Source organism: Manis pentadactyla, chromosome 1 (assembly GCF_030020395.1).
Source record: "Manis pentadactyla isolate mManPen7 chromosome 1, mManPen7.hap1, whole genome shotgun sequence".
Taxonomy (NCBI): Eukaryota; Metazoa; Chordata; class Mammalia; order Pholidota; family Manidae; genus Manis; species Manis pentadactyla.
In genome coordinates, this window is record NC_080019.1 from 93,943,519 (window position 1) to 93,957,185 (window position 13,667).

Consider the following 13,667-nt stretch of genomic DNA (forward strand, 5'->3'; position numbering starts at 1 on the left):
CTGTGCTCTGATGCGAGTGGCTGGGGCTGGGTGTTTAGCAGTCCTGGGCTCCCTCTCCCTCCCGCTGGGAGCTGGGGGGAGGTGTGCTCGGGTCCCGCCGGGCCGGGGGTTGTATCTTACCCCTTTCACCAGGCTCTAGGCTCTCGCACATGTGGATGTAGTCAGGCTGTTATCCTGTGTCTTCTGGTCTCTCTTTTAGGATTAGTTGTATTTGTTGTTTTTTCAAAAATATATATGTTTTTGGGAGCAGATTCCCACTGTCCTACTCACACTGCTATGTTGGCTCCGCCTCAGAATTAACTTCTGATACAACAACTTGGATGGATCTCAAGGCAATTATGAGTGAAAAAAGCCAACTTCAAAAGGTTACACTTATTGTATGGTTCCATTTTTTTTTTTTTTTTTTTTTTTTTTTTTTTTTTTTGTGTTCCCACTGGAGTTATTTTTTTTTTTTTTTTTTTTTTTTTTAGATAATTATTTTTTATTGAAGGGTAGTTGACACACAGTATTACATTACATTAGTTTCAGGTGTACAACACAGTGATTCAACATTTATATACATGATAATTCTAAGTACCAGCTATCACCATACCAAGTTGTTACAATATTTTGACTATATTCCTTATGCTATACATTACATCCCGGTTGCTTATTTATTTTACAATTGGAAGTGTGTACTTTTTCTTGGTTGTTGTTGTTAGGGCATCTCTCATTTTTATTGATCAAATGGTTGTTAACAACAATAAAATTCTGTATAGGGGAGTCAATGCTCAATGCACAATCATTAATCCACCCCAAGCCTAATTTTCGTCAGTCTCCAATCTTCTGAAGCATAACGAACAAGTTCTTACATGGAGAACAAATTCTTACATAGTGAATAAGTTACATGGTGAACAGTACAAGGGCAGTCATCACAGAAACTTTTGGTTTTGCTCATGCATTATGAACTATAAACAGTCAGTTCAAATATGAATACACATTTGATTTTTATACTTGATTTATATGTGGATACCACATTTCTCTCTTTATTATTTTTAATAAGATGCTGAAGTGGTAGGTAGATACAACATAAAGGTAGAAAACATAGTTTAGTGTTGTAAGAGAGCAAATGTAGATGATCAGGTGTGTGCCTGTAGACTATGTGTTAATCCAAGCTAGACAAGGGCAATAAAACATCCACATATGCAGAAGATTTCTCTCAGAACAGGGGGGGTGAGGTTCTAAGCCTCACCTCTGTTGATCCCCAATTTCTCACCTGATGACCCCCCAGCGACTGTGCCTGTCTTAGGTTGTTCCTCCCTTGAGGAATCTTACCCGTCTCTGGCTAACCAGTCATCTTCCGGGGCCACACAGGGAAATGTTAAGTTGGTAAGTGAGAGAGAAGCCTTATTGTTTGAAATGGTTAGCTTTTTATTTCTTTGCATATTTATGCCCTGTGGCTTCTATGCCCAGCATTTGTCTTGAGGTATCTTTACCACTTGGAGGAGTTATGATACTCGGTAAATTTGATATGAGGCACGAATTCTATTTAAGAATTCGTTGTAATTAGGAAGGAAGAAGAAAAGCTATAGAAGTAGCAGGCGGGAGAAAACATGGGAAGATTGATTATTTCTTTGACATATCTTCTTGTAGAGTAACTTCAGCATGTATATATTTTAAGCTACTACTTAAATTGCGCACACACATTAACATAATAGGAGTATAGTTACATAACCAAAGCATACCTGTAATTACCAGCCATCTCCAGTGAAACCAAGAAAACCAGTTAGGCACCCTAGGCATTTGTGAAAACTTATCAATGATATGATGGTTATTATCTAACTGAATTTGAATAGTTTGAGAAAAATCAGACAAATTAAAACAACCCATTCCTGGGCACTGTTCACATCCCATATGTTCTTTTAACAGTAAATAGTCTGTAGTTGTAAGATTTTGGAGCGCTACAATTTGCACTTCTCCTAATTCTTGGTTGAGTTCCAACAGTATAGATCCAGTCAAATTTGTTGTTTTACTGTATGCACAGGCCAGCTTAGATATCTCCTTCATTCCCATGGCAAGTCCAGGAGCTGGTGGGATGAGTGCATCTACAGCTGTAGCAGTGCGTGGATCTTTGTTGGGGTTTTTTGATGATCATCTTCTGGCATGAGTCTTCCCGAGAGTGCTGACGTTGGAAGTTCTCTTTCATATCGTTTCTTAGTTCATTTTCGGGGTAGCCAAATTAGGCTTTGATCCTCTGTATAAACACAAACAGACCCTTTGCCTACACTTTTATATGTCCTTTATATTATTGTGTAGAACTCATTAGAGGTCACCACATAGGAACTGCATTTTTTTTTTTTTAATCATTAATCTACACTTACATGACGAATACTTACGAATACTTTGTTTACTAGGCTCTCCCCTATACCAGGTCCCCCCTATATACTCCTTTACAGTCACTGTCCATCAGCGTAGCAACCTGTTGTAGAATCACTACTTGTCTTCTCTGTGTTGTACAGCCCTCCCCTTTCTCCCACCCCGCTATGGATGCTAATCTTAATACCCCCCTACTTCTCCCCCCCTTATCCCTCCCTACCCACCCATCCTCCCCAGTCCCTTTCCCTTTGGTACCTGTTAGTCCATTCTTGAGTTCTGTGATTCTGCTGCTGTTTTGTTCCTTCAGTTTTTCCTTTGTTCTTATATTCCACAGATGAGTGAAATCATTTGGTATTTCTCTTTCTCTGCTTGGCTTGTTTCACTGAGCAAAATACCCTCCAGCTCCATCCATGTTGCTGCAAATGGTTGGATTTGCCCTTTTCTTATGGCTGAGTAGTATTCCATTGTGTATATGTACCACATCTTCTTTATCCATTCATCTATCGATGGACATTTAGGTTGCTTCCAATTCTTGGCTATTGTAAATAGTGCTGCGATAAACATAGGGGTGCACTGATCTTTCTCATACTTGATTGCTGCATTCTTAGGGTAAATTCCTAGGAGTGCAATTCCTGGGTCAAATGGTAAGTCTGTTTTGAGCATTTTGATGTACCTCCATACTGCTTTCCACAATGGTTGAACAAGTTTACATTCCCACCAGCAGTGTAGGAGGGTTCCCCTTTCTCCACAGCCTCGCCAACATTTGTTGTTGTTTGTCTTTTGGATGGCAGCCATCCTTACTGGTGTGAGGTGATACCTCATTGTAGTTTTAATTTGCATTTCTCTGATAATTAGCGATGTGGAGCATCTTTTCATGTGTCTGTTGGCCATCTGTATTTCTTTTTTGGAGAACCGTCTGTTCAGTTCCTTTGCCCATTTTTTAATTGGGTTATTTGTTTTTTGTTTGTTGAGGCGTGTGAGCTCTTTATATATTCTGGACGTCAAGCCTTTATCGGATGTGTCATTTTCAAAGATATTCTCCCATACTGTAGGGTTTCTTTTTGTTCTATTGATGGTGTCTTTTGCTGTACAGAAGCTTTTCAGCTTAATATAGTCCCACTTGTTCATTTTTGCTGTTGTTTTCCTTGCCCGGGGAGATATGTTCAAGAAGAGGTCACTCATGTTTATGTCTAAGAGGTTTGTGCCTATGTTTTCTTCCAAGAGTTTAATGGTTTCATGACTTACATTCAGGTCTTTGATCCATTTTGAGTTTACTTTTGTATATGGGGTTAGACGATGGTCCAGTTTCATTCTCCTACATGTAGCTGTCCAGTTTTGCCAGCACCATCTGTTGAAGAGACTGTCATTTCGCCATTGTATGTCCATGGCTCCTTTATCAAATATTAATTGACCATATATGTCTGAGTTAATGTCTGGATTCTCTAGTCTGTTCCATTGGTCTGTGGCTCTGTTCTTGTGCCAGTACCAAATTGTCTTGATTACTATGGCTTTATAATAGAGCTTGAAGTTGGGGAGTGAGATCCCCCCTACTTTATTCTTCTTTCTCAGGATTGCTTTGGCTATTCGGGGTCTTTGGTGGTTCCATATGAATTTTTGAATTATTTGATCCAGTTCATTGAAGAATGTTGCTGGTAGTTTCATAGGGATTGCATCAAATCTGTATATTGCTTTGGGCAGGATGGCCATTTTGACGATATTAATTCTTCCTAGCCATGAGCATGGGATGCGTTTCCATCTGTTAGTGTCCCCTTTAATTTCTTTTAAGAGTGACTTGTAGTTTTCAGAATATAAGTCTTTCACTTCTTTGGTTAGGTTTATTCCTAGGTATTTTATTTTTTTTGATGCAATTGTGAATGGAGTTGTTTTCCTGATTTCTCTTTCTGTTGGTTCATTGTTGGTATATAGGAAAGCCACAGATTTCTGTGTGTTGATTTTGTATCCTGCAACTTTGCTGTATTCCGATATCAGTTCTAGTAGTTCTGGGGTGGAGTCTTTAGGGTTTTTTATGTACAGTATCATGTCATCTGCAAATAGTGACAGTTTGACTTCTTCTTTGCCAATCTGGATTCCTTGTATTTTTTTGTTTTGTCTGATTGCCGTGGCTAGGACCTCTAGTACAATGTTAAATAACAGTGGGGAGAGTGGGCATCCCTGTCTAGTTCCCGATCTCAGCGGAAATGCTTTCAGCTTCTCGCTATTCAATATAATGTTGGCTGTGGGTTTTTCATAGATGGCCTTTATTATGTTGAGGTACTTGCCCTCTATTCCCATTTTGCTGAGAGTTTTTATCATGAATGGATGTTGAACTTTGTCAAATGCTTTTTCAGCATCTATGGAGATGATCATGTGGTTTTTGTCTTTCTTTTTGTTGATGTGGTGGATGATATTGATGGACTTTCGAATGTTGTGCCATCCTTGCATCCCTGGGATGAATCCCACTTGGTCATGGTGTACGATGGTTTTGATGTATTTTTGAATTCGGTTTGCTAAAATTTTGTTGAGTATTTTTGCGTCTACGTTCATCAGGGATATTGGTCTATAGTTTTCTTTTTTGGTGGTGTCTTTGCCTGGTTTTGGTATTAGGGTGATGTTAGCTTCATAGAATGAGTTTGGGAGTATCCCCTCCTCTTCTATTTCTTGGAAAACTTTAAGGAGAATGGGTATTATGTCTTCCCTGTATGTCTGATAAAATTCCGAGGTAAATCCATCTGGCCCGGGGGTTTTGTTCTTTGGTAGTTTTTTGATTACCGCTTCAATTTCGTTGCTGGTAATTGGTCTGTTTAGATTTTCTGTTTCTTTTTGGGTCAGTCTTGGAAGGTTGTATTTTTCTAGGAAGTTGTCCATTTCTCCTAGGTTTCCCAGCTTGTTAGCATATAGGTTTTCATAGTATTCTCTAATAATTCTTTGTATTTCTGCGGGATCTGTTGTGATTTTTCCTTTCTCATTTCTGATACTGTTGATTTGTGTTGACTCTCTTTTCCTCTTAATAAGTCTGGCTAGAGGCTTATCTATTTTGTTTATTTTCTCGAAGAACCAGCTCTTGGTTTCATTGATTTTTGCTATTGTTTTATTCTTCTCAATTTTATTTATTTCTTCTCTGATCTTTATTATGTCCCTCCTTCTGCTGACCTTAGGCCTCATTTGTTCTTCTTTTTCCAATTTTGATAGTTGTGACATTAGACCGTTCATTTGGGATTGCTCTTCCTTTTTTAAATATGCTTGGAGTGCTATATACTTTCCTCTTAAGACTGCTTTTGCTGCGTCCCACAGAAGTTGGGGCTTAGTGTTGTTGTTGTCATTTGTTTCCATATATTGCTGGATCTCCATTTTGATTTGGTCATTGATCCATTGATTATTTAGGAGCGTGTTGTTTAGCCTCCATGTGTTTGTGAGCCTTTTTGCTTTCTTTGAACAGTTTATTTCTAGTTTAATGCCTTTGTGGTCTGAAAAGTTGGTTGGTAGGATTTCAATCTTTTGGAATTTACTGAGGCTCTTTTTGTGTCCTAGTATGTGGTCTGTTCTGGAGAATGTTCCATGTGCACTTGAGAAGAACGTGTATCCTGTTGCTTTTGGATGTAGAGTTCTGTAGATGTCTATTAGGTCCATCTGTTCTAGTGTGTTGTTCAGTGCCTCTGTGTCCTTACTTATTTTCTGTCTGGTGGATCTGTCCTTTGGAGTGAGTGGTGTGTTGAAGTCTCCTAGAATGAATGCATTGCATTCTATTTCCTCCTTTAGTTCTGTTAATATTTGTTTCAGGTATGTTGGTGCTCCTGTATTGGGTGCATATATATTTATAATGGTTATATCCTCTTGATGGACTGAGCCCTTTATCATTATGTAATGTCCTTCTTTGTCTTTTTTTACTTTCTTTATTTTGAAGTCTGTTTTGTCTGATACCAGAATTGCAACACCTGCTTTCTTCTCTCTGTTGTTTGCTTGAAATATCTTTTTCCATCCCTTGACTTTAAGTCTGTGCGCGTCTTTGGGTTTGAGGTGAGTCTCTTGTAAGCAGCATATGGATGGATCTTGCTTTTTTATCCATTCTATTACTCTGTGTCTTTTGATTGGTGCATTCAGTCCATTTACATTTAGGGTGATTATTGAAAGGTATGAATTTATTGCCATTGCAGGCTTTAAGTTTGTGGTTACCAAAGGTTTAGGGTTAGCTTCTTTACTGTCTTACTGTCTAACTTAACTCGCTTGTTGAGCTACTATAAACACAATCTGATGATTCTTTATTTCTCTCCCTTCTTATTCCTCCTCCTCCCTTCTTCATATGTTGGGTGTTTTGTTGTGTGCTCTTTTTAGGAGTGCTCCCATCTAGAGCAGTCCCTGTAGGATGCCCTGTAGAGGTGGTTTGTGGGAGGCAAATTCCCTCAACTTTTGCTTGTCTGGGAATTGTTTAATCCCTCCTTCATATTTAAATGATATTAGTGCTGGATACAGTAGTCTTGGTTCGAGGCCCTTCTGTTTCATTGCATTAAGTATATCATGCCATTCTCTTCTGGCCTGTAGGGTTTCTGTTGAGAAGTCTGATGATAGCCTGATGGGTTTTCCTTTGTAGGTAACCTTTTTTTTCTCTCTGGCTGCTTGTAATACTTTGTCCTTGTCTTTGATCTTTGCCATTTTAATTATTATGTGTCTTGGTGTTGCCCTCCTTGGATCCCTTGTCATGGGAGTTCTGTGTACCTCTGTGGTCTGAGAGGCCATTTCTTCCCCTAGATTGGGGAAATTTTCAGCAATTATTTCTTCAAAGACATTTTCTATCCCCTTTTCTCTCTCTACTTCTTCTGGAATGCCTATGATTCTTAAATTATTTCTTTTATATTGATCACTCAGCTCTCTTAAAATTCTTTCATTCCTGGAGATCCTTTTATCTCTCTCTGCATCAGCTTCTCTGCGTTCCTGTTCTCTGTTTTCTAGTCCATTAATGGTCTCTTGCATCTCGTCCATTCTGTTTTGAAGTCCTTCCAGAGCTTGTTTTATTTCTGAATTCTCCTTCCTTAGTTCTTGCATATTTCTCTGCAAGTCCATCAGCATGGTTATGACTTTTGTTTTGAATTCTTTTTCAGGTAGACTGGCTAAATCTATCTCCCCAGATTCCTTCTCAGGGGAAGATGTAGCAGATGCCGAAGCTGTCTGGGTTAGTCTTGTCTGAATCATATTTTTTTGCCTTTTCATGTTGACAGGTGCTATTGACTGTCAGCTGGGAGGGCCAAAGTTTTCACTTACTACTGGCCTTTCTTTACTGGGGCAACTGCGACCCCTAGTGGCTTGTGTTGGGTAATTGCGTGTAGAGTGGGTCTTTGTGTCTTGCCTGGCCGGAAGGGAGAAATTTCCCTTTCTGTGGGCGGAATTTGTCTCAGGCTGCTTCTCTGCTTTCGCAGCGCCCGGTGGGGTGATGGATGGGGGGGCTGCTTGACTGTTTGCCTCCGTGAGGGGTCTCAGAGCTGTTGCCCAGGGGGTTAGTGCACCCGGTTTTCCCTGTAATTTCCAGCTGCTGTACTGTGACCTGGGTTGTTTCCGTCAAGCTGTTAAGTCCCTGTCCCTTTAAGACTTTCAAAAAAGCCCCCGCTTTTCTTTGTCACAGGGGCATCAGCTTCAGCACCCGCTCTGAGGTCTACCCCCTGTTCTCCCAGTATCCAGGGCCCCCTGGGCATATACTGTGTCTGCGCTCTGGCCCGGATGGCTGGGGCTGGGTGTTCGGCAGTCCTGGGCTCCGTCTCCCTCCCGCTCTGCCTATTGTTCTCCCGCCGGGAGCTGGGGGGAGGGGCGCTCGCGTCCCGCAGGGCCGGGGCTTGTATCTTACCCCCTTCGCGAGGCGCTGGGTTCTCGCTGGTGTAGCTGCAGTCTGGCCACTGTCCTGCGTCTTCTGGTCTCTCTTTTAGGGCTAGTTGTGTTTGTTGTATTTTCAAAAGTATATATGTTTTTGGGAGGAGATTCCCACTGTCCTACTCACGCCGCCATGTTGGCTCCGCCTCTCCGTATGGTTCCATTTTTATAACACTGTTGAAACAACAGATTTAAAGAGATAGGAAACAGCTTAGTGATTGCCAGGTTTAGGAATGGGTGTGTATGTGTTGAGGTTGCGTATGGCCATAAAGGGGTAGGACAAACGAGTTTTTTGGTGATGGAAGAGTTCTGTGTCTTGATTGTCATGGTGATTACATGAACTACCCAGGTGATAAAATTACACGTGTACAAATACCTGTAAAACTGAAAATCTGAATAAGCTCTGGATTCTGTTAATAACAATTTACTGGTTTTGATCCTATAATGTAGTTATGCAAGTTAGCATGGTGAGGGGCTGGGTGAAGAATGCACAGGACCTCTCTGTACATTTTTTTTTTTTGTCTACTTCCTCTGAGTAATTATTTTAGAATTAAAAGTTAAGAATCAAAAGCATTACCATGTATAAAAACTAATTAGAAGAAAATAAATAATTTTCCTTTTGCTGTTATCAAGTGATTATTTGAAAGAAATTTGAGGGAGTATTGACACATTTTATTGGGCAATTTATTTGTTCTGAGGTGTTCTTTAGACAAAAGCTGATGTGACGAGAAGTGGCATGTGTATTTGTATATATTCAGTTCCATCTAATAGAATTTATTTTAGAAGAATCACACAGAAGGGCCATTTTTTTCTTTCATTGTTATTGCTGATATTAGCAAAAGGGAAGACTTGGCTACTAGGGGGAAAAAAAGAGGTTCCTCATTTTATGTGAGGTTATTAGGGAGAAAGCAACTCTCAGAGGATGTGTAATTTTCAATTTTGGCAATTCAGAGAGACTTCTGCATTAGGAAATTAAAAGCAGTTTCTTTCCATTAGGAATGTTCAGAGCTGTGAACATGCTCATATTCAGTATAACATGTGCCTTTGCTGTCAGATATTTGGGAACAAGCTGAAGTTCATAGGAATTGGGTAGAGGCTAATTGGTATAGGGAATAAAGTCACCTACCAGCCTCTAGCTTTGGGCTCTAACGTAATTCAATTATAACATCACCCATGTCCTATACTTTTTCTCCAGTGTTCTATGATTTATGAATTACCAGTGCAAGCAAGAATAATAAAAATAATTTTTAAAAAATTTGAAGATTGTGATGACTTACTTGTCTTTTAGTTATTAGAAAAATAGTTTATGATGCAAAACAATCTAACATAGGCTATAGGTCTGATAAAATCTACCTGATATAGTGCTTCCTACTAATTAGACCCTGGAACGTTTAGCATCAAATCTGTAGTTTTTAGTTTCATCCCAAACATATGAATTATTAGTCCATATTTAGTTTAGTATACTAATACGGGAGCCATATTTAGTTTTATCCCAAGCATGTGAATCAATCTATCAAGAAGGAAGGGAGGCTGGTTGTGTCTTTCATAACTTTTTTTTTTAAAATTTTTTATTAAGGTATGATTGATATACAGTCTTATGAAGGTTTCACATGAAAAAACAATGTGGTTACTACATTACCCATATTATCAAGTCCCCACCCATACCCCAATGCAGTCACTGTCCATCAGTGCAGCAAGTTGCCAGAGATCCACTATGTGCCTTCTCTGTGCTGCACTGTTCTCCCCATGATCCCTGAACACCATGTGTACTAAACATAATACCCCTCAGTCCCCTTCTCCCTCCCTCCCCACCCGCCCTCCCACACCCCTCCCCTTTGGTAATCACTAGTTCATTCCTGGAGTCTCTGAGTCTGATGCCATTTTGTTCCTACAGTTTTGCTTCATTGTTGTACTCCACAAATGAGGGAAATAATTTGGTACTTGTCTTTCTCTGCCTGACTTATTTCACTGAGCATAATGTCCTCCAGTTCCATCCATGTTGTTGCATCGTAATTTTTTTTACATTTTCCTTTTTCTGAGGCAGGAGGATACAAAATAAATGTCTACTTTAAAGCCCAGAGGGCATTATTTGGTTGTCTTTACATACAGTCACCTTTCTTTTATATGACATCATGTGGAAATTTAGTTTTACTGTACTTACATGTGTGTGAAGGGAAGTATAGAAAATAGTTTAGTGTGTAGGCTCAGGAGCCAGATGTCCTGGGTTCAGATACCGGCTGTGACCCTCAGGCAAGCACGTACCTTCATTGACTCAGGTGCCTTATCTGTACAATGGAATTCAAGTTGTTTAAAATTGTGGGGTCCTATTATGATGAGGTTACCAGAAAAGCAGGATTTTACAGATGGCCTATACTCTCTGTACTGACATGAGGTGCAAAAAGGAACACAAGTGGGGCTGGAGCAGTGAAAAGGAAGGTGAAGAGGTCAAACCCAGAGATTAGAAGCTGCAGATGCTGCAGTCTTGAGTTGACTGACTGCCGCTGCACTCTTAACAATGCTCTCAAAGGTAGGCCTGGGCCTGCTAAAGAGGTGCCACTAACAAAGGGTGCTGCCTCTGTCTGTCCTGGCTGCTCACATGGATGCACTCCCTTTTCCACAGCAGCAGGAGTGTATGCTGGCAGCTGGCACACATTGGGAGCCAGAGCCTTTCTCTTTTAGTATCCTCAGTTCCTTTTCAGTGCCTAACAGGAAGCCACCTGGCAAGAGAGCTTAGAAATACAATTTGATGTCTCCCAGTCCCCAGTGTTCAGAGTAGCGTATAGAAGGCTTGGGATGGTGGTGAAAAACAACAGGTAATTAACCTGTGTAAAGATGTAATGCAAACTTTATGCATAACATATATACTTCCAAGAGTAACTGCGGCTGTCTCTAGGAAGGAGAACTCAGGCGCTTGGGTTTTGTTTTTAATGCCTTTAGATACACAGAATTGAATTGATTATACTCATTTTGTGGCACATAGGTTTTGGTCCATGAAAATCATTTCCATTCCTTTCTCCCATTGTTATTCATGCCATGTATGTCTACCTCCCATGCTTTTATGTAAATAGATACATTGAAATTTTGACAGATGTGTAATATTATTCATGGGTTAAATTTAAGTAAATGCTGTTAGGCTAAAATTTTTATTTACAACTTTTTTACATTCAGCATTAGATTTTTGAAATGGATCCATGTTACTGTATATTAATCTGGTTCACTTTTTCATTGCATAGTATCCTTCCATATGCATATGTCACATTTTATCTGTTTTCCCACTGATAGGCGTCTAAGTTGCCTTAACTATCTTGGAGGCAGTACTACAGTGAACATTCCCATCCCTATTTTCTTACTGATCTGTTCAGAATTTTTGCAGTATATACCCAGTGTGATAGGCAACCTCTAAAATGGCTCCCAGGAGTGTCTGCCCCCTGATATTCATGCCCTTATTTAATCATCCCCTTTAATGTGGGCAGGATGTAGTGATTCTCTTCTAATGTACAGAATATTGGAAACGTGATGAGGTAGGTGTCACTAAGGAGATGAGTTTACCAAAGAACTGTGGCTTCTGTCTTGCTTTTGCCATTTTTCATTCTGTCTTCTCTAGGGAAAGCAAGCTGCTCTATTGTGAACTGCCCAATGGAGAAGCCTACGTGTCAGGGAACTTAAGTCTGACCGAAACCCAATGAGGCTCTGAGGCCTGCCAACAGCTATGTGAGTGAAGTTGGAAGCAGACACTTCACTCACTGGAGATAACTGCAGCCCCAGCTGACCCTTGATTGCAATTTTCTGAGAGATGCTAACTCATTGGTACCCAGCTAACTCACATTTGGACCCCAATCCACAGAAACTTTGAGATAATAAATGTTTGTCATTTTAAGCTTCTAAACGTAGCAACAGGTAACTAATATGACCAGGAACATGATTGTTGGGTTGTAGGCTTTATGCGTGCTTAGTGAAGTACTGTCAGATTTCTTTCCTACCAGCAATATATTTGAGGGCCCCTGTTTCCTCACACCTTCACTAGTATTTGCTAATATCAGACTTTCTAAATTTTTGCCAACCTGATAGGTGTAAAGTGATATTTTAATTACACTTATTTGATAACATACCAAGCATCCTTTCAAATCCCTTTCTGGTCAGTGCTTATTCATATTCTTTGCTGTTCCTTGTTTTTTTCTGTCCTGTGTTGATCTGAACAAATGTCTTATGTAAATAGCTCCTGTTTATTTCAGACATTGCAAATATCTTCACTCATTTTATTACCTGTTAAATTTGTAAATAATGTTCTTCATTAAACAGAAATATTTAATTTTAATATAGTTTTAACCATAAATTTTTCTCCTTTATTTCTGCTTCTCTGGATCTTGTTTAGGTAGGACCACTGATACCCATAATTAACAATTTTTGAACAATAAATCTTTTCTTTAAAAACTGTTCAATGAATTGAAATGAGTTAAAAAATACGGACAAGCACTCTACTCTCTTGTTGCCCATTTCGTTTGAATTTGCTTTACAATACCACAGTCAAGTATTTACTTTACATATAGTGTGGTAACCTATTCACAAATCTAGGTAAGATGAAGTGTAGCCATGTTGTAACAGACCAGAGTTAGGTGATAGGAGAGCCTAGTAGGAGTGAATTGATGCATTGGTCCCCAAGTTACAGAAACCACAAGATAAACTATGTTGAAAAATAATACAAATGAGTTTTTCACTCTGTTTTCTTAAAAAAAGAGGGTGAATGCCTAGATTCTTTTAAACAATAATTTTAGTTTTAGTTAAAATGCCCACCAGATGGCACCAATGCATGCAAGTACTTAGGAAAATCAGAAGCATTCTCATTCTACCTTAAAGTCTGTTAAAAAAGAAAAGTATTGATTGTTAAATATTGAAAGTCTGTTAAAATTGAAGAAAATAGTGTGATTACTGGCTTCCTATTAATTTGTCTTCAGGAACCCCTTTCTGAGGCTCTAGTTTGGATGAGGTGTCTTTTCCTCTGTGGTCCTGTAGCTAATAGCACTCACCTGATTGCTCTGTAATTCTTTACTGGAGTCTTAACTTCTTTCACTTAAAGTAGAGATCAGGACATTTTTAGCTTCATCAGGCTTGGAATGGTGAGGCTTTTGTTTATTTTTCTCATCGTCACTAGGTTATGAGTTAAAGCCAGGTTTGGGAGAAGTAAATGTAGACTAAGCAATTTAAATATGTCTTTCAATGCTTATAAAACCATGGGAAAAAAATGGAAATAAATATTTCATTGCTTTAATTTTATGTATTGAATTGACAAAGAAAAAAAACAGTCTACATTATCTACCTCATCTCTAGACTGATTTACAAATCCCATTTCCTTTTGGGAAGGAGGCATAGAGAAATTTACAGCCCTTGAAAAATAAATTTATAAATTAATATGTCTAAGGACCATAAAAGTGACTTTTTTATAAGCAGCCTGGATTCTAAAT

The 13,667-nt window shown here is 39.2% G+C and overlaps 1 protein-coding gene across 9 annotated transcripts in view; it reads left to right on the plus strand.

The window, feature by feature from the left end:
- The window catches only part of NMD3 (NMD3 ribosome export adaptor), a 144,382-nt gene that overhangs the window by 51,280 nt on the left and 79,435 nt on the right, over positions 1-13,667 (plus strand). The window contains exon 17 of one of the 9 annotated variants that reach the window (XM_057499765.1): positions 11,813-12,316. The exons of the other annotated variants lie outside the window; for them this stretch is intronic. Coding sequence (XP_057355748.1) covers positions 11,813-11,874 — 62 coding nt within the window. The 3' untranslated portion in view covers positions 11,875-12,316. Of the gene's footprint in view, positions 1-11,812; positions 12,317-13,667 lie in introns of those variants that run through there. 9 annotated transcript variants of the gene reach the window in all.